The 25035-nt window shown below is 41.6% G+C and overlaps 1 protein-coding gene across 2 annotated transcripts in view; it reads left to right on the forward strand.

Moving 5' to 3' along the window:
* Positions 1-23817, forward strand: part of atrn (attractin) — a 137006-nt gene extending 113189 nt beyond the window's left edge. The window contains exons 27-29 of one of the 2 annotated variants that reach the window (XM_080870971.1): positions 10334-10441; positions 20308-20422; positions 23610-23817. In XM_080870971.1, coding sequence (XP_080727097.1) covers positions 10334-10441; positions 20308-20422; positions 23610-23734 — 348 coding nt within the window. In that variant the 3' untranslated portion in view covers positions 23735-23817. Of the gene's footprint in view, positions 1-1901; positions 7497-10333; positions 10442-20307; positions 20423-23609 lie in introns of those variants that run through there. The other variant, XM_080870972.1, reaches the window with a different exon arrangement.
* The last annotated feature ends 1218 nt before the right edge of the window (positions 23818-25035 follow it).

Consider the following 25035-nt stretch of genomic DNA (forward strand, 5'->3'; position numbering starts at 1 on the left):
GGAGAAGAACATAGAGTGGGAGGCCAGGAGTGAGGAACAAGGAAGAGTTGGGTAGCAGGAAAGAGAGAAAGATGTAGAGAGGGATCAAAGCCTTCTCCCATGTCAGTATTCACAGCGTGCATCTTCTCTCTCTCCCCCCCCCCCCCACCTCACCACCGGAGAGATGGAACGATGAAGCGAGAGAGAGAAGCAGCAAGTAGCTAACATTCCTGCGTTGCTAAAGAAATCCCCCTGCCCGCTTCCTACTTTCCTTCCTCCCTCCTCTTCTTCCCTCTCCCTCCCCTCCCCCGCATGCCGCTCACTGCAGTTTTCCTTCAGTGATTCCGAAGGATGATTGAGAACTCTCTCTGTATCTGCGTTTTTTCTTCTTCTTCTTCTTTTTTTAAACAGACGCATCAATAAATAAACTGTTTGGTGTAGTGCTCTAAGATGTGCGGCATGTGTACTGTATGTGCATCTGTGATTGTACACAGTGTGTGTGCCTGTGTGTACGTTCTCTGCACTCGAGCGATCTAACACTCCATCCCCTCCATCTCTTCCCAGGGGCAAACACTTTGTACACCTTTGTCTTTCACCTCACTTCACCTCCCTCCTCCTCTACGTTCACTTCACTTCTGCTTCACCAACAGGCTTAAAAATTTCTTTTTAGTCTAATTTCCCTCTTTCTATTCCTCTCCCGCATCCTCCTTTTATTTTTTTTCCTATTGCCCCCTCCCTCCCATATATGCATGCTCTGCTGACGCACTCAATCTCTTTGGCACAGTACTGCTCACTTTGAAAATGCTCAAACACAATTCCCTCAGATAGTTTCCGCACGCCCGTGTGTGTGTGTGTGATCGAGCAAATACAAGCGTTTCTGAATTGACAGTTTTGTTCCAGAGATGCAATTACCATCTTTTAACAACATTGGTCAGCCAACAGATTATTTTAAAAACTTCTCACTATTTGCATGCGAACAATTGTTCAAGTGTCTGTTCAGTGTGAAAAGGGTTTTGCTCACTGGAATCCAAATGCAATTATAGCCCATTTCATTGGTTTCCCTTAGCTTTAAGAAGTGTTTGTCTTTTCAATTCATTAGCCTGCTAATTTAGTCTTTTAGTTCACTCTCATGCCTCTTATTAGTGGTGCTTCTTGCTGTAGCAGGTAGTTAGCTTTCAGAAAAAGAAAAAAACATCCACAATATATTACAAGAGGAGTACAGAGAAGGAAACAAACCTGGTAACTAGAGAGTGGGGTTAGTGGGAGCACCTAAAAAGCCACACATCTCATCAAAAGAAGGCTAAAAGAAAGCGAATATTGGACATAAATTCCCTCACTGGATAGAATCATGGATAGAAACGGAAGGTAAAGTAACTACAGTACTATGGAAAAATCTATACTTTGCTTTCAAGACGCCAGACTCTTGTAGTCTTGAGCAATAGGTCTTTCTGAAAGTCTTTCAGAGCTTTGCTGCTAACAGCTTTTTGCAAAATCATATACATCATTCCCATTTCTTTTGCTGATTCTATGGAAAATGCCAAAGATAATGTAGTTTGAGAGGGATAATATAATATAGTACTTTTTAAATTTGGCATGATGTGCAAATAATGGGGAAACAGGACCTGTGGGGGGACAAAAGAAGTGGTAGGCCAAAAACTTTCTACAGCAGATGAAAAATACATGAAAGCCATATCCTTAAGAAATAGGAAAAGATCTGACGCAGGACCAATTTCTCATCAGAAATTGTTTTTGGAAGGGTGGCTGTCAAGAAGCCATTTGTAATGAAGGGAAACAGGGGGAAAAGGCTGAGGTATACCAAATAAGACAAAAAATATTATGAAAATCAATGAAAGCAAGTCTCATGGAGTGGGGAATCTAGGTTTGAATCTTTTGTTTCTAATCATAATTGTTAATTGTTGCAGTTGCCTGGACCTCAACTTTATTGAGGGAGTGTGGGATCGTCTTGACAGTGAATGGAACAAATGACAGCCAACATCCAAGGAGGAGCTTTGAATGTCGTTCAAGAAGCCTGGAGAACTACTCTATTACTGAAGACTACTTAAAGAAATTATAAACACAGCTCAACACGGCCTGAAAGAGTTCAGGCTGTGTTGAGAATAAAAGTGGTCATGAGAAATGTTGGTTTTCAAGCTTGTTAGAATTATACAGAATATATTTTTTGCTTTCTCGCTGCAAGCATTTACCATTTACTAGATTTTGGCTGGAAAATACTCACTTCTGAGTTAATGTTGTACCCTGCTTTGTCCTACTAACTTACAAGAAATCTAACCAATAACTGTTTAGTTATTGCACCTTTCTTAGTAAATGATTAGTAATAACTGACATGCATCTTGTAAACTGAATTGTTGGTGACCAGCTGATGAATAATTGTTTCAGTACTTGCAGGTTTGACACTCATCCTAGTGCCTGTTGCTTTACTCAGTTGTCCCTTTGGAATGAAATTCCCTCTGTGTGCTTGAGATAATTCATTTGCAGCTGAGAAAATACGCACACATACATGACTGGTCATGTGCACGTATCTCCAACCTGTCTGCATCCATGCTTGTGCGTGCCCACCTCTGTGCACTCATCCTATAACTAGGTTTATATATGCATAGTTTTCTCTTCCATAGTCAGATATTACTCCCATCCACACACACACACACACACACACACACACACACACACACACACACACACACACACACACACACACACACACTAACTGCCCTGCAGAAAACCAAGAGCCAATTTAAGAAGTAAGCGACTTGCACTGTAACTCCTCTGGCGTCTGGTTATCTTTGGAGTGCTGAGTGTTTGCTGTACAGCGGCTTCCTACTCGCAGCACATAATAAGATTTCAGCAAATTATATCTTCTATAGGACTCCTTCCTGGATGGGTATTCTGCATATTCTGCTTTCTGCTTAACCTGATTATAGGTTAGAGAGGGGGGCATGGGACAAAAAAACAATAAAAAAAAACCCAACAAAAAAATGGGGAAACTCTTCAGAGGTCAGAGAAAATAGATTTAGGTGGAGGATCAAAATGAATAATTTTTTAAAAATGTATCAAATGTAATTAGATTTAGTTTTATTTATATAGCTCCAAATCCCAACAATAGTTGCTTAATAGTTACTTATATTGTAATAACTTAAATAGAGAGCCTAATCGAGAGAAATCTCCTAGCTATGAGCAAACACATAGCAACAGTGGGAAGGAAAAACATTTTACCAAGAAGAATCCTCCGGCAGAACCAGGCTAAGGGAGCAGTGGAAGATGACACAAAAGACACGATTTGGAAGAACAAAATTATGCCAATAGTCCATTAAGGGTCTGTATAAAATGACAGTACTACTTTTTGGTCATCATTTGAGCTCGGTGACAGTAATGAAGTTATAAAACCACAATTCTTGCAGCTCACAGATCAAGTCTTTGTTAGTCATTAGCAAAACAAGTGCAAATACAAAGCAAAATAGTGAAGACTGAATATTACTTTCATCATGTCAAAACATAATTAAAGCTCGTTCATTTAAAAGATAAAAAAACAAACCCCTGAATATTTCAGATGATGAATTGGTGAATACTTTTGTTTTGACAAAAACTGGTCATACAAACTGCCCTCTTAAACACTAACTAAGCTTTAATAGTCTATAGGATAATTTTTTTAAATTCTATTTTCCAACAAATGTGTTTTAAATCTGAACTGATTAAACTTGTCTGATTGTCCTTGAACATGAGCCTTTTGTCCCTGCTGTCATTCTCAAATTTAGATAAAAATCCTTTGACTTGCAGCAGCTCATTGCTCAGTAGTAAAGGCCATAAATTGTGCAAAGTTCCCAGGGGTAAAATTGAAAATTCTAATTGTGAATATAATAATAAAACCACATAATTTGAGGTAAATGTGAATTTTTAAACAAAGGTTACCTGCATCTTAAACGTGAGACCAGGGTGTTTGCTGGTAGGTTGAGGGAGGTGGACTGAATAAAGTTTGTTTACCGCAACATTCAGATGCTCCTCCATCTGCTTTTTATCCAGTAAATCAATTCTGCTGCTTTGTGCTGTTCAAGGTGTGCTGTGCTTATGAAAAAGGATGTTGTCTGCATGCAGATTCTCACTTTCTCTGCATGCTGTTTACTACGCAGATCCAGACTATGATGTTGCTGCCTGGTTCAGCCAGTTGCATTAGTATGAATGATGTTGATTCAGAATGCAGAACTACTTTAAGTGTGAGAGCAGGGGGGTATTACATTTAACTTGGCCATGTTTGATTAGCTTTAAGTAGTTGATGCACAATCATTAGCCACTCTCTTAGGCACACCTTGCTAGTACCATGCTAGAACCCTTTTGCCTTCAGAACTCGCTTCATGCTTCATGGCACAGATTCAACAAATTGCTGGGAACATTCCTCAGAGATTTTGGTCCATATTCACATGATGGCATCATATATTTACTGCAGATTTGTCAGCTGCACATCCATGATTCGCCATACCCTGAAGGTGTTCTTCGCTGACACAATCTGCTTCAAGGTTTCTCTTGTGCATTCAGGGATGCTGGTCTGCATAACTCTGTTATATTCAGTGGTTATTTGAGTTACTGCTGCCTTCTTATCAGCTTTAAGCAGTCTGACCATTCTCCCTTGACTTCTTGTATCAACAAGGCATTTTCACTGCCGCTCACTCTACAAACCCTAAAGATGGTGGTGTGGGGAAAATCCCAGTAGATCAGCACTTTCTGAAATATTTGGAGCGGCCTGTGTTGCACCAACAACCACGCCACGTTCAAAGTCACTTTTATCATCTTTCTTCCTTGTTCTGATGCCCGATTTGAACTTGAGCAGGTCGTCTTAACCATGTCTACAGTATATGCCTAAATGTTGTGAGTCAATGCCGTGTGACTGGTTTATTAGACATTTGCATTAACAAGAACAAATAAAGTGGCCAGTGAGTGTACAGTATGGCTGCAACTAACAATTATTGTGATAGTTGACTGATCAATGATACGAGGGTATTGCAGTTACATGAATATGACACTGTGGAGCCCACACAGTGTTCAGGGGACTGTTTTTCATTTTTATTTCACACACAGAAATGTTACTTTGTGGTTTGGCAACAAGGTCTTTTCCAGGCAGTCAGCTTTGCAGCTGCACACTCCAAGCGCGCTCATCTCAGGTCACTAAAAGGAAGGAGACCTCGTTAGCACAATCATCTCCACCTGCCCCATCAGCCTGCACTGGCCTTGAGCCTGCTGCAGAGCCAGAGACCACACCCTTGTCACAGACATTTCAACTCATTTTTATAGTAAACATCATCGATTATGGCAGCCCTAGTGTATAATATAATTGATTTTTTTTTCTATTTGTGGAGTTTGCAGAGGTTTGTTAAAACAAGGAGCTCTGGTTTCTCCCACCATTGACAGAACACTGTTGGATAATGCTTTCTATGTTAGCCAGAAGACACTCTCACTAATCTCAAGAACAACAATCGCAAAACAAACAAAAAATAAAACCACACGCGCGCACACTCTAATTTAAATGGCTAATTGGCATGCAGTTGGCTCTGTTAACAATAATACATGGTTATCATGAGGGAAATATAGTGTCATTCACTCCTTAATGGGCTGTCTCTCATTGGTTTAGGTAATTTTTTTTCATCGCTCACTGATTTGTCGCCAATAATGGGATCACATTCTCTTCAATTCATTCTAATTAAACCTAAAATGTTCCCATTTCAAAGACACAGTTTCTAGCTGGACTTGTGCAGCTGTCAGGAAATACCTCTAAATATTACCTGCACTTCAGAAGGCATCGTGTAAAGAAGCTGTGTGACCCTCGCTCATCCCGAAACTCTGTCACAACGAGCAGATGAGAGGACAAAATTGGTGCAACTGTCAAAATGCGTCCCCATCGGTCCGTTTTCAGAACCGCCTATCCAGGTCGGCGTTGCGGGGGGCGGAGCCTATCACAACTCTCAGCCTACCTGTTACCTACCTTTAATTTTTTATTCCTGTTACAGTTTGACAGCAGGTTACAAGAGCCATGCCATTATTGTGATCAGCCACATTAAAAACACTTGCCTAATATTGTGTACATGAATTAATGATTGTTTTTTGCAAAAAAAAGGACGCGAGAAAACAGAAGTGAATCTGCCTGTCACTGCTCATAATGTGCACAGGCATGTGCACCTGTAACACGCCTAAACACGCGTGGTGAAATGTGATTCTGCACCTCTCCGCACGTTGCGTCGACACGGACCCCGCCATTCATCACACCCACAAAGGCTACATATTTTGGCTCTCAGATGTTTCACACAGCGGGGTATCTAATCATGACAAATCGCGACTCAGCACAATGAGTTGCTGGTTTGTGTTCTCATTTGTTCTTGGGCTGCGGCTGCTGCAGTGGCAGTGAAGAGTGGGAAAACTAAGACTGGGCACATCAGATGCTTAAGCCTGTTCTTTTTATTTGTGTTCATGGTAACGAGGCAACTATCTGCTTTTGTGTTTGTATTCATGCATACTTTATGGGCGTCAGTCTGCGATCATACGGCACACCATTTCTATTTATAGGATCTTCTTGCAGTTTAGCTTGTCATGATTGATTTGGTTTCTGGTTTCTTTTTGTTAGAGCTGCCAGCTTTTTATAAACCCCCCTCCTCGATGCAGTACCTCCTCCATAAAATGTCCTTTTATTACCGCCTTTTGTTAAGCAGTTTAATGTTTTTACTAATTTGCTAATATGCAAACTTCCTGTTGCCAGAACTATTTTTAAGTTCTCTTAACAAAGCTGTTTGATAACTCGTGTGATAAACGAGCTGCGCTAACACTGTCGATTCATAAAACGTGAATGACCGTGTGGGCAGTTGGGAAATGTGAGGGGAAAAAAAAGGAAAACGATGAGTCATTCATGAAGGCAGGATCCAGGTAACTGTTAGGTTGTGTCTATCAGATGAGATTAAACCGTCTGCAGTCATTTCACAGAGTACTTCTGAAAAAGCACATGTTCTCACCATATGGTGTGTGTGTTTGCACTCATGTGTGTTACATATTAAACTGATTTTTTTTTAATACATACCAGCTAATTTTTTTTTATGACAAACTAAACATTTGTAAAACCTGTTATAATAATACAAAATGACAAGAATTTTCTTGTCAAAAACAGACTTATGAACTCTGGAAAAAAACAAAGATGAGGAAATTGCACTTTTTTTTCTTCTTTGATGCATTTCTTAAGACTTGTCACAATCGTGTAACCTTTCTGTTCATTCGTCAGCTGCTCCCTGACTGACTGTAAATGTTACATGAGAAAGATATATTACGGAGGTGTGTCTTTTTAATATAAAGTTAGGGGTAGGCGACGGTTTGAAATGGTCTTTTTCATAAATATTTGAAACCCTGGCTCTGTAAAGTGTTAATAAAGGAGAAAATCTACTTGCTAGTTTTTGTAAAGCTCACTTATTAGCATCTTGTCTTGTTTTTTTTTTTGTGTTGCGTATAATAACTGTGGAAAGTGGAAATAGGACAGGTTATGGTTTATGGGGGGATTAATTGCTACAGTATTTCCAGGCTGCAAGTCACAGCTTCCTACTTTCTTTCTGCTCGTCTTCAATTGAGAAGCTACCTGTGATAAGACGGATACAGGAAAATAGACAGTAAAACACGAGCTGTGGGGTAGGTGATGGGTTGAGAAACTCAACATGACAGAATCAGTGGAGCTCTTTCTTTAGGTAACTGATTCCTGGCTAGAGCTAAAAAATTAAGTAGAGAGTAGGACATTGTTAGTCTCATTTATTAAATGGCAAGAATGCTAATATTTCTAAAACTTTTTACCATTTTAAGATAAAACCATTACCTTATAAGATGCAGCTCCATCCCAGCTCCTCCTAGCCCAGCTGTTACAGCAGAGGAGATTTGGATATGGGCACGCATCCACAGACGCATACGAGAATCCAGGACGTTATATTTAGAGCCCGTTTTTCTTCATTTGGCTTTACTATACAAAGAAAAAGAGACTTTCCCTCAAGCAATTTCTGTATCCCGTGTTAAGAATATCATTATAAGGCGTCGCATTTAGGGAGAAAACGCTAACAATGCCAATAACGAGAATCGACATCCTCAGAGAGGATGAAAACACTCGGCATATTGATTGAAAGCTGTTGAAGGGTTCACAGAAGGATCAGCATCCTCCTGTCACACCAGCGCCATGTGTGATTTCTACTCTGTATGCGCTTTCTAGTTGAATCTCAGTCCTGCCCTTTACTTGCACCTTTTGTTTTTTTTTTTGACAAGAGCCCACTGTAATGAGACAGAAGCCTAACTTCTAACTCCACACACACAAAGCTATGTTGTAGGTGTTTGACTTATTATATCCTGTATATAACAAATACATTTCAAACAAATGTTTTTTTTATCATTATTAATATTATTTTGCCTCATTTCTGCCGATGTTGTTCCTGCTCTTACGACAGCTACAGGTGTTTTTCTTTCACTGGTTTTGCTGCCTGGGTTCAGGTCCCGGTTCCTTGACAGTCGAGGCCGTTTGTTTCTGCACTCGTAGCGCTTTGGCTGCTTTGACAGTCGAAGACATGGGTGCATCACCTTGTTTACTGTTGTCTCTTGCTTTCCTCAACCTCTTGATCTGTATCTCTCCTTGCTTTGACCTACCTTTCTGCTGCTCACAGTCTGCATCTTTTGCACCGCTACACTTCCCATCTTTCACCTTCCCTATTTCCTCTTATTGCAATCCTCCTTATTTCCTTGTCTGCTCTCATTCTTTAGCTTCTGTTTCTTGTCCTTTTTCTCCTCCTATTCCTCATAATCACCTCCCTCCTCCTTTCCCTTTGGCCAAGGTCCATGCTATAAATCAGAAGAAAATGAGCCTGTTCCTCTGTTTTGCAGTGGAGGAAAGTTACTGAAAAAGTTCCTCAACTGCACTTTTAAGGTATTCTACTTGTCAGTGATGGCTACCATCATACAATTTGTGCTTCTGACAGCTATACAGGGAAATTTAGAAATGCTTTTCACTACCTGCAGTATTCTGCAGGTTTTACGTATAAATTATACTGAAGGATAACAAAGCTTGTTAGAAACCTTCTAATCGGGCAAACTTTACAAATAGTTTAGGCTACAGGCTTCTTGCCTCATTAAATACATTATATGTCAGTTTAAAGATTTTATAAAATCTGCCTTTGGGTTGAAAAGTTCTTAATATTAAAAGTCATTGATCAAACCAGCCTGCGGGTCTGGGTAATAAATTCTTTTCATACTTAAGGATCCACTGATTTAACATTTATTTTTAAATTTAAACATTTATTTACAAATGAATCGATGGATGCAACTCTGATTAAACACAGAATCACGCTGGACAAAAGTTCAGGCCATCCACCAGGCAGCAGGCAATTACAGTTAGAAACCAGATGGTGCAATAGTGATGCATTTAAAAGAGGCAGGTATTTCTCTCAAAGTCAGTCTTGTTCTTGTATTTGTGTGTGATTGATTAATGTGTCTCCCTGCCTGCTTAATGTTGAAATAAGCTTCTCGGATATTCGTCACATGAACTTTAAAACCTGATTCAGTGTCTGCTGTCACAGACATGTCAGCATTAAGGTGGATGTCACAGTCAATAAAGGTTTAATCCACACTATCTGCCAAATTCAAAGGTGTCACACTCACAGGTGGATGTTCATGAGATAAATGGAGATCAGTCAAACACGCATTGATTGATTTGCAGGACTGTAGGATGGATTACCAGGATTCAATTCAATTCAATTTGTATAGCGCCAAATCACAACAACAGTGGCCTCAATGATTTAACGTAAAGTCATTGTGCTAACCTTTATTTCACTGCATGGAAGAAAATGAGTACCTCTGTACTGGTTAAATTCAGCTCCATAGTGAAATACTCACAGCTTGGTGAGCAGTGCTAGGGTTAGCTGTTATTTGTTACTGTCGTACATATGTTTCACCACAGTGTTTAGATTGACAGTTTCCAATTTTGTGTTGTTGGTGGCGTGGCTACAATTTGCTCACTGAACAAAACACACGAACCACTGTTCGAAAAGATCCCCCGAGTGTGAAATCAAACTTCACACAACTAAAGAATACACACAGAGACGTACACAGATCGTGGCTGTACAACCAAGTGGATACAAATTAAATTAATGGCGGTCAAAGTGGACTTCTCACTCTTTTACTTCAGTGAACGATCTAAATGTTTTCTGCTAGCTGGGTTGTGTGTGTGAAAAGTCATTTTTAAAAATAAAAAAAGCCCACCTCCTGATGGGCAGTTGTCTGGAGAATGGACAGTAGATGGTATTTATCTGTCACTGACCTTCGCATTACTCTCCTTCCTTTTTCTTAGCAACTGCTGAGGGAGATGCAGCAGATGGCCAGCCGGCCTTTTGCCACCATCAACGTCGCCTTGGAGACTGAGGAGGAGCCGCCTGACCTCATAGGAGGAAACGTCAAGGTTAGCGCAACCTTTTCCTTAAAGCAATCAACACAGAACCCCAGAGATCTACTTCTCTTGTCTGGGTTGACGGTTACCGCAGGCAGGAAAGTTCCATCTATGTTTGCCCGTGTCACTCATCTGCCCTCAAGTGGGAGCTCAGTCTTGTGTCTTTTGGCTGCTTTTTTGATTATGCTCAGGGAGAGATGTACTGCACGTCATCTGCTTTACGTCAATGTTGGCTCTGAAGAATGTTTTTTTTAAGGAGATCTCATTAGTTTTCAGCAAGCCAAGAAGGCCAAATTGAGCTCTCTTATGAAGAAGAGTTTGAAGTGCATTACAGGTCTAGTACATCTAATGAGGGTCAATGCAGTGTGCATTTGCCGGGACAGTGCGAGGGTTGGATGATGTTGAATGTGGGCTGCCAATGAGTAACACAGCACATTATACCAGTTATTTCCAGGTTATGTGGGTAGCCTGTGAATTCTAATGGAAATGAATTGAGTTAACCCAGGAGTTAAATACATGCAGACAAGAATACAGTTCTGCTGATTAAGACAGTACTTACCGCCCACATTGAGATATTCTTCATTTGATTAAAAAAAATTGACACCTTCTCACGCAAAGTGTTTGCAGACATGAAGATAATGAAACAATTAGGGGGTAACAATAAAATCATAATCTTCATCTTAGAAAACACACTTGTTTTAGTGCATCAGTGTGTTTGATGGACAAGCAGAAAATAAAGGTAGCAAGTTTACTCGTTCATATTTGGAGTGCAACATAAAAACTGGTAAAGATTTCATTCGGGAACTACCTTAAAGGCAGTTTTGAGTACTCTGGCAAGTGACTGCACAGCCGTTTTTTTGCACATGCATGCACTTCAGCCGTGACAGATACCGTCCATTTCAGTTTGATCATCGCTCAGTGGACTTCGGTAGCTCTGTTGCACAGTCTGCGCGATGTGAGATTGCACCAATTTGTGCCTATATGAGACCATTGGTAATGATTCAGTGTTTTTACTGTTACCAAAGGGTTGCATCCTGCTACTTGCACACTCTCAAATAACTCAAAGGGCATATTTCCACTAGTGAGATTCCCGCTGATGCAGACCATCTCCTGTTGCGTGCTACATGTGGGAACCGAATACTTCAGACAGAGTCGTGACTTGATTATCCTGACGGCTTTTTGAGTGAAAACATCCCCGCCACCCCTCCAAACACACACACAACATTCTGAATTATAGGTACGGTGAAAAGAAATCTGTGTAGAGAGAAAGTGCTGAAAGTAGTAGAAGGGTAGATTTAAACATAAAGGTCAAGGTGAGGTAGAGATGGAGGTTTAGAAGACTTCATTATAGAGCGGAGTTTAACGTGCCGGCAGTAGAAGTCGGAGTGGATTTAAATGCAGATGCCGAGAATAGATGCAGTAGCAGAAAACATTTAAAAGTAGGAATCGTGCACTTATAGAAATTGCAGTTTAGTATACAACGGCACAGAGCCGCAGGCAGGCATACCTGTGACTGTGCGCTTTGTGATGAATGACCCCTGAATGCAGATGCAGCTCAGAATTATAGGACTGTGCAGCAGGCTAGCTCAGGGCCCCTCGGCTCTGACAGGGTCCATGCATCTCAAGGGGCTTGGATCATGAGCACAAGGTTACTTCTAGCAAAGGCTGCGGGGCCCCTCAGGAAGATCAGCAGCTAATCAAACCCCTGCTTGAACAGAAACTATGCCGCCTCTTCACATCTCTGCTCCTCTGTCCTCACTTCTTCTCTCCTCTTCTCATCTTTCCTTTCCTTTAAATATTCCCTTCCCTACTGCCTCCTTCTTCGTCCCTCTTTCTTCTTCTCGCCTTCTTTTAACTTCTTTGTAATTTACCATCTTTTACTGTTTTTTTCTCTTCTATCTTCATTTTATTCATTTTGCTTTCTTTGCTTTATCATTTGCCCTTTCTTTTCATTTTTTTAATGTCCTGTTTTCATCTCTTCTGTTAATCTCGGGCTTTTATTATCTTATTTTGTCTTTCCTTTGTCTGCTCTTCATTGTAATTTCCTTGGTTAGCCTCTTCCACTTTTCTCTGTTTTATGCCCTCTCTCCCCTTTTAATGCATTCTTGCATTTTCTACATTTCGATTTTTTTCCCCTTTACCCAGCAGTGGTTCTCGTCTCTACTTTTACTCTTTTCTTGTTGGCTTCCGTTTGTCGTTTCTCTTCTCATGTCATTTATTCAAATCTATTCAGTATATTTTCCCATTTCTTTATTTATATTGCTTCTTCTGTTCTTGTCTTCTTATATTTTGCCTCCAGTTTTGTCCTCCTTTTGTCCTCTTTATTTTCACTTTTTTCTCCATTTTGACTCATTCTGTCCTCTGCTTTGTATCTTTTCTTTTTCTTTTCGTCGCTCTTGTGCCCTGTCTGACATCCTTACTTCACTGTAGTGTTCTCCTCTAATTTACTAGCCCTTAAATGATCCTATCAGCTGTCTAGGATTTTCTATTGGCCTTATCTGTTTTTTCCCCTTTATTGTGTGTGTTTATGTGCATTCTGTGTGCACTCCTGTGTGTCGCTGTGGCGGAGAAAGAAAAGATGCTGCAGAATCAGACTCTTCCTGCTCTGCATTACCTTTTCTTCTTCCTGGTCTTTTTTTTCTTGTTTCTTCTATTCTTCCCAGCCTGCTCTCCTCCTCTCCATCAGGGTAGGAGCAGCCCAGGAGCAGAGATCCAATTTAGATCTTCCTCCTCAGCTTTCTGTGCCTTAACCTGCTCACAGTGAGTGTGCGCTATCCTATCTCCTCCCAGCTCAGATTGAGCGACTCGGAGCAGGTTCTTCCCCTTGTTTCCATGCTGTTTTATCAGGATGCTACAGTTGTGTATTAAGGCCCACAGTCAGAGTATACGGGAGGCCAGGCGCCGCACAGCAAGCTCAAGATCATTAAAGTTGTTTATAGTCACGATGGGAAGTCCAAACTTGCTCCGCCGATGAGATATATTCACTCAGCTCCTGCCAAATGCAGCCTGCGGTCCCAGCATAGCAGGCAGATGATTACCTTTGTGACGCCTTCTGCTCTGCTTTTATTCATAGATACTGTGTGAAGAGAGGAAATCAGGACATGTGAGGCAAAAAAAAAGTAGTGTTTGCTATTGGGAGGGAAAAGTATTGTTTTATCTAACGTGTTTATGATATGTCATTCTAAGCTGCAGGTCAGGCGTATTCTACTAATGTTGGTGTCTTTACCTATTAAAACCCTACTAGGAGTAGTGTTTTCTGATCAGAGTGGAGTCTGCCACATTTCAGGCCTGATTATAGGACAAAATGACTGGTTGTGCATCAGAAGTTATTTAACTACCCTTCAAATAACCACATCTTTGTTGAGATATACTGAGTTATCAATACTTGCCCTTAAAGGTACAGAGAAGGTCGTCACATTCTGTCTTAATGAGGCAAAATCAATCAGCGCAGATCAGTGCTCAGTTATTTTTATTTGCTAGGGTTTGTTTTTTCTTTATGAAAGACAAGATATTCATTGTGTACCTCATTTTTTAGGTCCTTTCTGTATTTCATTGTGAAATGGGGAAAAAAAGGACTTTTCCTCCCAGATTGAATTACAATTACATGCAATTACACATTTTTGATGTCTGAGGTTATATTTCCTGAGGTGTTTTATGTTGTTTTGTCAGTAATCAGTGTTTCTGTTCTGGCACTTATGTAAAAACCAACAAACAGAAATGGGCTGAAAGATGAGGGAGCACTAGAAGAAAAGTATGTGCCTTTTGTTTGTTTTGGCCAGCACATCAGATACCTCAGTTTGTTTGAGCTTGTGTGTGCGTGCGTTTGTATTAAAAATGACAGCCATTGTTCTCTTCCGCTGTCTTTAGTCTTCAAATAAAATTAGCATGCGGTTGGCATTACTGCACATACGCTTCAGTGAAAAAACCCCTCTAAATTAGACAAGAACTGGACGGAAAATTAGTGGCAACAGATCCTATACTTGCATGTTTTGGTTCAAATTCAAATTTAAACCAAATTTAAACTTGGTTCATGTATGTATAGAGGAGGTCAGCAGCGAGTGTCTACAGCCATCTGTAAAACACAGTGGAGGCTGTATCATGGTTTGGGGCTGCATTTCAGCCGGGGATGCTGGGAATCTTTTTGAGTTATGAATGCTGAAAAAAACCATCCAAATTGGCTCCACCAAGCAATATTTATTTTGCTTGATCTGACTGTAAGTGCAGTAAAAGCATTTTTTGGAACATTATCAGTCACGGATTGTACTTGAACATTTTTGAAGCTCAGCGGGATCAACTTGACAGAGAACCGAACAAAAGGCATCCAAAGTTCAAAGAAGAGCTTTGAATGTCCATCAAGATTGTTTTGTATTTACTCATTTTCATCGTGGTCTAATATTAAAACCAGTTTGGTGATTTGAAAACATGTAAATGTTACATTGGGAACGGGGCAGGTACTTTTAATTAGTATACTTACATGCTTTTTCCATTTATAATTGCATATTTGAATAAATTGCTGCACATATTGCCTATTTGCCCAGCAAAACATAAAGAAATATGTGTGGTTGGAGGCTTTTGCACAGTACTGCACTTATATATAAACTTCTCTGGAGGATTTAGTTCAAATCCATCACCATATGTTGCCATTACAGGGTGCCAAATGATTTTTGGTGGAAAGAAACCAACTCACTAAAAACTCAAAGTTGGCTCAGTGGTGCGGCTGTACCTGGTGAGTCACCACAACAGGGAGACTGGCTTGCTCTTGTTGCTGCTAGGGGAAAACTATCCCCTGGCTGCTGCTAAAGTAGAAACGAATGCAGTGGATGAAAGCGGAGCAGCATGCGGTTGCTTTGTATGCCCACATCAATGTGAACGTATGTGTGTTTTTGTGTGTGTGTGGGCAATTCTTCCTACTGGGCTAATTACTGGAGGTAATTTAACAAAACCTTTTGCCGCTCTGCCTGGCCACTCTAGATAACTCTCCAGAGTGGCGGCTGGTGAGGGAGGTTGAGCAAGGGGGAGCCGGCGGAGTTGGGGGAGAGCGCTTCAACACCATATAACAAAGGCATCTGCTGGGGAATGTTATTAACATGCAGCTTCTGAAGAAGACCACAGAAAAAGACACCTCCTTCGGGGAACATCTTAGGCAAAGACAAAGCACGCTCAAAGAGTTTGAAAGGATGGATAATTGAATTTTTCAAGGTGTTGTTTTTTTGATCCCCCCCATCCCTTAATTTCTGCATAGGACAAAATAAAATGTATGTTGTGGAAGATAAATTAGGTGTGTTTGTTTGTTTTGGGGTTTTTGGTTTTTCCTGTTTTGTTTTTCTCAAAAATAGAAAGTGAAGCACCTGCCTAGTAGCGTCAAGTTGAAATTGAGGTTGTACACTGGATGCAGTGCTGATGAACACCGCAATTGACAATGCAACAAGGCCTGTTGAAATCAAAATGATCCCATTGTCACATCTCACATCAGTCTGATAGCGAGTCTCTTCCAATACCACACTTATTCGCAGTGCCTACTCCCTCTTCGGTCTGAATATGGGATACCGGTGTTATAAAATGAGAAACGACACGAAAACAAGTCACAACCTAAGAGCAGCTTGCAGCTGCTGCGGTGGAAATTGGACTTGGACTCTAAGCTGTGAAATTAAAAGCTGCCAGTCTTTTTCTTCTTCTTTTTTTTTTTTTGTTTATTTATTTTTACACAGAATACAGATGTGCTCGAGTCATCACGGCGCCACTTATTTTTCAGTTGTAAAAACATTGGATGAGAAATCCATTCTGCCCGAGGCAAAAACAGGCCCGTGGACTGGAGCAAACCCAGCCTAGTTGAAGTGCTTCTGGCAAGGCCAAAATAATTGTTTCATCTTTTCTTGTACCAAGGCATCGAGGAGCAAACTTAGCCAAGTGTGGTATTGCTCTACCTTATGTTGTATTGGTTGTCAGTTGTCGGTATTTTTATTCCCATTTTTTTTAGCAATCCGTGTCAGCAGAATATAATGATGTTCTGGCACCGTGATTTTGAAAATGGGAAGAAATGATCCTTATAGTGAGTGCTTTGTTGTCTTATCTCGTTATTGAGTCATCACTCATTTATCACACAAAGCTGTAAGGGATATTAAGGTTGGTTTTTTTTTTCTTCTTCTCTTTGTTGCCTTGGGGGAAAATATTGGCTTTTACTTTAATCAAATGAAAAATAGGATGCTTTTATCTGGTTCTCTGCCACCTCTCTTGTGAGTCTTTAATTTTGCTTTTCTAAAGTGCCTTTGGAGCGCTATAGACACCTCTGACTGCGTCCCACAGCAACCTTCACAAAAAGTAAATTAATGTGTAGTTCATTTAAATCTATTTTTTTCATTCTCTGTAAAAACCTTAATTGGATATTTTCTGTTTCTATACAGTATACAGTGTTTGAGGTGCTCCAGAAAATTGATAGTAATCAAAGTCAGACCTGATTTTTATTTATTTATTTCAAAAATCAGAACACTAGCTGACAAGGTCATCATACACATGCATTAAACATGATATCTGTGCTGTGAATTCGTCTGTATTTGCCATTGAAATCCACTCTTAGAGAAGGACTCGTGCTTTTTTTCTATTCTTGCTCAGCCTCTGTTTTCGTGAACTCACTGAAAGGAAAGAGAGAAAGAGCTGTGCCTATAAATAGTGTAATATGTGTAAGGGGAATTCCTTGAAGATAAACTGATTGGTTCATACGTGTCATTTCAGACACAAGTGTCAGAAACTTGACAGCTTGCAGAGTTTAGCAGCCTCGTGTCTCACATGGGATGAAGCGTAGCACACTTACAGTTTCCCCAGTAACCACAGATGTTGGGAGGCAAGACTGTTTAAGAGTTTCGGAAATCATTTTTTCACGTTTAGTGAGGCATTTAGTGCTCGTTTTTGAGAAAAATCCTTTAGTCTTATTAAATGCAAACATATAAAGGGGCTGCGTTATGTGATAGCTGTGGTAGCCCTCAGATGTCAAACACACAGAAAACACCAGTAAACAACAGAAATGGAATAAAACACAAAGACAACGTTAAAGATACACAAAAGATGAATAAAACACAGGGAGTTGGATAAAACACAAAGTACATAAAACAAAAACACTACAGTAGTTTTGGGGAGACAATAGCGTCACTGAACAGCTGTGAAAGTGGCATAAACCAAAACATGCAAAGTATTGCACTGAGACGTGTTTAAAAAAGCAGAGAGAGAGTAAGCGCAGGTCATATGTTTCTATTCATATAATACTACATGTTATATACTACAGTAGACTTTTGTTATTAGCTGTTAACTTGTCACTTCTACAGCTGTTACGTCACATTATCGTCTCCCAAAAAAACTTTGCTTGTCTTTTGTGAGATTTTTCAGCATTTTTACATGTTCTTTTACAACTTGGGGTTGATGTTGAAATGTGACAGTGAGCACCACCGAGGCAAGCAATTTAAAAGACAAACAAATGGCAAAAGCAAGGGAGTGAAAGAGTGTTTTTTTCCCTTTTTAATAGAGAACATTACATGGAAGAAGGAGCTCTGTCTTCACCGTGATAAGCTGTTGTGAAGTTTTCCCTTGTCTGGGTCAGAGGTCATGAAGGAGACGCTGTGGCACACTATATGGATTGTAAAGCATAAACTCTCTGTGATTTTAGCCTTTTAAAAATATCTTTACAAGAGTGGGGTGGAGGTGAAGAAGGAGGCTGAAGGAGAAGAGAATGCAAAACAAAGCAGTGACCCATCCTATTATCTTTGGGCCTCTTTGTCTACATTAGTCAGATTAATTTCTCAAAGCCGTGCCACTGTTACAGTAATTTATTTATTGCGTGTCAGAGTTGAGAAGCAGGCCACAGCTTTAGAGTCTGGAAATTTATTTGCTGCTGCTGGTTCGACTGCAGTGTTTCCAGAGGGTGACACGCCAACACCCGTCAGTTCTCAGGAAGGGCTTTAATGCTGTGTGTGTGTAAATGTGAGAGGAGAAAGTGTTGCGAGCTCTTATATACACACACATTGGTGTTATGCACACGCAGCGCAAAGTGTAAAGCCAGTTTTTCTGTTTAGCCAGTTGTTATATGAACATAGGCTTTGGCTGAATGCATCTTGGAATACTAACTTATTTCTTGCATTAAATGGTGTTATTTTTAGAGGTGCATTTTGCTGGACAAAAATAGTAAAAATGACTGTTAAATGTAAGAGAAAGTTTGCTAGCAGGCCGCCATGTTGGTTTTTGCCCAAAATCTAGGAGCATGGTTTGCATTTGCATGGTTGCACGAGGCCGTAGAAGAGAGATAGGCCCTGTCGATTATCTGTTACGACACCGCCCTAGTGGCCTGTCCATCAAGCGTCCAGTGCTGCGAAGCATTGCGATCTCTTGCGTGCAAGAACCCCGTCTTGGGACATCTCCCATAAGAGGGTACAGCTGTGTGAAAATGTTATGGGAGTGCCAGAGTGTCCTACCCAGTCAAATTGCAGTCATTGCTTTTAGAGAAAAACGGATATGATGGTTTATCCATGCATGAGGCCGACGTGTAAAATCACCAGCACATTTATTGAGTGTCTGGAAGGCATGATGGTATCCACTAAGGCGTACTGTATTCAGTGCACATAACTGGGCATAAAATGCCCTTCTCTGTCAGGTTGTACCTGAGCACGGCCAATTGCACAGGCACACCTCCGAAAGCACACGTGCCATAAACAGACAGACACACATGTGTGCGGGCATAAACAAATACAGACTCCCTTCTGTTACAGCACCAGCTGAACTGAATCCCTACTCAGACACACACATACATACAGACACCCAGAGGCATCCAGGTCTTTGTGCCACTTCCCTAGCTACCTGCGAGACAGCCTGTGTATCCTGCTGGTATGAAAGGTAAGCCTCAGAGAGACGGAGCAGAGAATAAATGTGTAAAATGGGTCAGAGCCTGAATATCATTACTGCCCTGCTCCCCATGTGTATACTTACTGTGCCTGTGTGTGTGTGTGTGTGTGTGTGTGTGTGTGTGTGTGTGTGTGTGTGTGTGTGTGTGTGAGAGAGACAAGCTGTGATGAATTTGTGAGTGAAAAGGCGAAAAGAGTGTGTGCCTAGTGCTGTATGTGCGTGCGTGTGTCACTTTAGCTGCATTCCTACTCGGGGAGTTAAACTCAACTCTCCAGAGTATAAAGACTGCCATGGGAAGGATCTCAACTTGTCTGTTTTGGAAGGTTTTGTGTTTGAGCACATTGAGAGGCAGTGTCAGTAGTGTGTGAAGCCATGCCATGGCCCAATTTTTCTTGTCCGGCTCAGGAATTCAAAACACAAAGCCAGAGAGACACAGGAAGTTATCTGTATGCAGGCAAGATGGTGGCATTCTCCATATCCATATCCTCTGTCGAGGTAAAACTATAAATATTGTACGAGGCTAGCATCAGCAGCAGATCCAGACAGTGTTTACAGGGTGGACGGGGGGGGACTCATCCCCCACATATGGATGAGTCGCTGATAAAAAGGAGATATTGGTATTAGAGAGTCAGGCGTGTCAGACGGCCTGCAGCGACCGGAGCGCACCGCCGACCCAAATCTCCATTCAGGCGTCTTCGCTTGATAGCCACTCATTGCCAACGCTGCACACATGCGGCATTGTCATGAAATTGTGCTCAGTTGGGGATTTTGAAGGTTGGAGGGGTGGGCAATTTGTGCCTGCAGATCAGTAGTTGCATCTCAGCACGGGATAGAAAGGTGGGTTTTTTGTGTTTCTGTGCATGTTGCTGACACAAACAAGAACAGTAACAGTAAAGCCTCTGTTATCCACGGCTTTGAAAATGGTGTGTGTTCACCAGGATTTGAGAGCCTTGTGATGTATACTTTTTTCTTCTTTTCCCATTTTCTTTCCACAGTCCGTCCCAAAACCCATCGCCCTCGAGCCTTGCTTTGGCAACAAAGCCGCCGTGCTCTCCATCTTTGTACGGTTACCCAGGGGCACTGGCGGAATCCCTCCTCCAGGACAGTCTGGTAAGACGCAGCCTTTAAAATCCTTCACTTGTTTTTCTTTCCTGACTTGTTTGTTTGAGCCTCACTTTTTTACATCATCTTTCCTTGATCTGACTTCCTCCCCCCTCTGTTATGTACTGTAGCTTTGGTCTTAGTCGGTCCATGACAATTTTGAGCCTTTCAGTCTTTTTTCAACGTGGTTCACTTCCTCTTTCTTTTGTTATCCAACACTGACTTTATGATCCAGCCTCCAGTGTATACACACACACACCAGCTTCAGTTTTAAGAAAATGAAACTGGTGATCTTGATTCTTAATCTATAGATTAGTTAAAATTTTATTTAATATTTGTACAGGATAAACCTGCAAAATGCTTCCAAGTTAATGCATTTAATATACATGGATAAAAAATAATTGAGAGCTCACGCATCTATTTTTTTCCCCCAGGCCTATATATTTAAATTAAAAAAAATTAGGATGCAAGGACCAGATTTGGGTTTTGGTGGGAGGTAAAAAAGCACTATCAGCATTTAGAAACAGAGCACAGTGAGAAGATGACATAAAAATTAGGAATTTAGAGATTTCTTGGTTCCTTTTTCAAAATATAGGAAGGAGAGAATATTTAAATCAAGCGTGCAAACTGATTTGTGACGTGCTATTTGCACTGATATTTAACGCTGGAAAAAAGCATGTATTGCGCCCTGTATTAGCTCACTTGCGGCAGCAAAACCTTCCAGCCACTCTTTAGTTTTTAGCAGTTGGAGAAAGGAGAGAACGGAGGGATCACGATGTGGATTTTGGACCCCATCCTGACAATAATCAGGCCTTGGATGGACGTCAGTCTGGATCAATACCTTTACGTAAAATATTAAATTTAATTACACTCAAATTGAACCGTTGTGATTTCAGGACCATGGAGAGCACTCAAGGTTGCACAGTGATCTCATGAGCTCTACTTGACCACATGACTGATTTTTAGTGGTGGACCTACTCAAATTCAGCTGCGTGCACTTTGGACCAGTCGCCAGCCTCTCACGGGGCATTCGCACTCTCATTCACACCTATGTGCAATTTAGGATCACCAATTAACCCGACCTCACTAACTGCCTGTTTTTGGACATCAGCTGACTGTGCCTGTGTTTGGAAAACAGCACAACAGTTGTAAATTACTCGCAGAACCAACCACACCTCTGAGTGCTACTTGGGGATTGCGTGATTTTTAGTCTCAGCAAAATCATGCACATCCATCTCGACAGTGGTCTAACATGTTTACAGTAATTACTTCATGTAGCACCATCGTTTTGATGTGGATGTATTCATTTTTAAAAACGCTGCAGCTTGAAAGCAGCAGTGCTATTCCTGGTTTTCCTCAGTTACTGCTCTTCACTCCCTCCTTTTTTCCTCTTCCTGTGGCGAAATGAAGACTGCTTGTTGCTTTCCTACCTTCATCTACTTGGTGTGTTAGGAAGCATACTGCAGCTATATCCATGCAGACTCATTCTGTGCTTGATTCCTCTCTATCCTCTTCTCATCCTCGTTGCTTTAAAGTGCAATCTAGTGTTTTTCCTGTTTCCCTCTGCTCCCTTCTTTCCCTTCCTCCTCCTTTTTTTTGCCCAACTTCTGACTGCACTGAGAATTGAGTCCATTACTTTCTTTCATCCTCTGCTCTGTCACTTGCTGTCTTCACATTCCCACCCATGCTTCATCTGTTTTCCTTATCTTTCTTTTCAAGATCCTCTGATAAGACCCAAGTGCTGCTTCCCTTACCTTTTCTTAGTTTTTGTTTCCTGTTCTCTTTCTTTTACTGTCTCAATAATTCAACTCGCCTTTCTTTCAGTATTTTTTTCCTCCTCTGTGTTGTATAGCTCTTTGCCTCCCACAGTTGCAATCCCCAGACCATCAGCATGCCTAAGGCCCTTATTAATTACCACATTGTCCTTTTGTCATAACAAAACTGCCGCGGCTCTCGATGGAGCTTTCCCTCGGGCAGCTTTTGTTGAGACCATGTTAGCCGTGTTCCTCCCATCTCCTCGTGCCCTGGGGGGGGGTCTACCGTTATAATGCTTTTAACTTGCTCCCCATCCAGCCGTGTTGCTTTCAGATCTTTAAACTGCTTTCAGTTTTTCAGCATCCCAGCCTCACAGCACTCTTTAGCTCATTTCATAGCAACCAAAAGGATATCACCACCACAGATTATCACTGATTTCTATCTTCGGCTCGTTTAGGTGATTTGAGCCATCCTGCTTTTTTTTCTCTTTTTCAACCAATAAGAAACTAGTAGTATCTGTATGATTTCTCAGCATGCGACCCCTAGCGCAGCCGTTTTCTCTTTTTTATGCCTTCAGTGTTTACTTGATTGCAATAAATGCGTCTAATATTGGTGATAAATGGAGTTTACTGGTATTTCATGGCTCAGAGAATGTTATTAAATGTTGATGAAGTGTGGTGTAAGTTAATGATTGCCAGCTCTGCACGTTTGTGTACGCGGTTGTGAGTTGGCAGTTGTGTGTTTTGCTTTCCACACATCAGCAGCTTTCCCCACATTACAGTTACTGCATTCAGAGTTAGCCTCATATTGCAAGTGTAGCCTAATTAATGCTGGGTTTTTGAGACTGTTACCAGTGCATACATTTCAGTGTCTTAATTTTTTTCCTTAATTATAAACGATCTCCTCGCCATTTTAACATGGCTTAGCATTTAACTTTTCTCCCTCTAATTTAACTTATATGCATCGATTTCCTTATTTATGGGTCAGTTTCTACTTTAAACTTGATCATTTATCCTCATTCCCAGCTCCACATTTGTATTCTTGGAGGTTAAAAGTGCTAACATCGCAGTTCATCCTCTGTCTTAAAGGTCACACTGTGTTTTTTAGGTTTTTTAAAGTTGTCTTCTGATTGGCTGCCTCTCGCAAAAAAAAGAAAAAGAAAAACAAAGCTCTGTGCTTGAGGTGATCATATTCAGGGGCGCACATGTCGCATGCACACCTGTGGACCACTCATGTGCACCCCTGATCATAGTAGATCGTACCTTGTCTTTTGTGGAGCAGTGTGATTATTTGCACGTTTGAAACTTTGGACATGTTTTATATGTTATACAAAGTTCACAGGTTGATATGACAGAAAATAAGGAAAAGCGTAATAAAAGTAATTCATGTTTGTAGTTTTATATCTTTTACTTTAACTAAACGAGTCCTCCTGTGTGCGCAGGTTTGGCCGTGGCCAGCGCGCTGGTCGATGTATCTCAGCAGATGTGTGTGGGGTACAAGGAGAAGTCTGGCGGACTGAGGAACCGTAAACAGCAGCCCACAGCACAGCCATCCACCTGCATCTGACTGCATCCCCTGTCCTCTTCTACCATCCCAACACCAAAAGCTCTCCCATCAGCCTCCCCCACCCTCCCCTCGCCTCAGCCCCATCCTTCAGAGACTCCCACCAGCTCCGCTCTGGCAGGGAGAGGTGCATGCTGGGACGCAGGACTTGAACGTTTTGGTGAAGGGGGCCGAGACATCTGGCAGACTGCAGCCTCAGAGGTCTCCCCCTTCCTGTCCTCCTACAGGAACTTTGATGCTTGGAGTCCCCTCGAACTGATCGACAGAAACTAGACACAGAGAGGGGGGAGGGAGGGAGGAAGGAAGGAAGGAAGGGACAGAGCAGGTGCTGACCCCTCCCCTCCCCCTCAGCGAAACATTTTACATTTGTCGACACCACCTCGTTAGTCGAGGCGGCCACGGCTTGCTGCTAGAAGAGATCCTTGTCTCGTAGTTTTTGACAAAACAAAAAACAAAACAAAAAAAATCCAGAGACTTTGCGACCGTCTATGTTCGCATTTTATTTAAGTTATTGTTGTTCTTTCTTTTGTATTGTGTTATTTCAGAGGCAGGAACAAAACTGGACACGCTCAGTTGGACATGCACACACAAAAACGCATAACACACACTTCAGCAAGCCCTTGTACCCATTTGTAGCCCATTGTCACTTGCTGTCATGTTCACAGCTCAGCACTGAGGGCTGTTGTCACTGGAGTCCTGCAAAGTTTGGCCTCCGAGCAAGCTAACAGCATGTTCAGTCTTCCTTTAATTAGGATCCACTGTAGGAGGTTGCCTGTGTAGCCAGAGCCCATTTAAAGAGTGTGTGACATTTCAATCGGCCTATGTGTCTTCTCCCGCTGCCCACTCTTGCGGCCTGTCTGGAGCTTCGTCTCTCTGTCTTTGGCCATTTGGCTGCCGAGCCGTCCGCCGCACAAGGCAAGACCGCTGCAATGCCTCACCCGTACTGGCCGGCTGGCTGCTGGATCGCCAGTGCAATTGAAACTTTTCCAGCTAATTACTCTTCCAGTTCTAATGAAAGCCAATGGCAGCATGCAAAGCTCACTCACACACAGAGCTAGAAGTAGTGGTGGGGTGGGGGGGGGACCTCTGGCAATTAAAAATTGTCCTCGAAACCATTGTGACACAGGCTTCCTATAGATCACGTGACTCTGACTGAAGTGATTTGGCTGATGTTAGTGACCGCTGCCAGGGCAACTGTTGAGCTCTGAGACTGTTGCCTAAGAAATCCATACCTTCTAATTACTGCTCTCATTTCCCAAAATGCAATGCATCCCTCCTACCCCCGGGATACCAGCATCTCCGCC

Source organism: Rhamphochromis sp. 'chilingali', assembly GCF_963969265.1.
Source record: "Rhamphochromis sp. 'chilingali' genome assembly, chromosome: 21".
NCBI classification, from domain to species: domain Eukaryota; kingdom Metazoa; phylum Chordata; class Actinopteri; order Cichliformes; family Cichlidae; genus Rhamphochromis; species Rhamphochromis sp. 'chilingali'.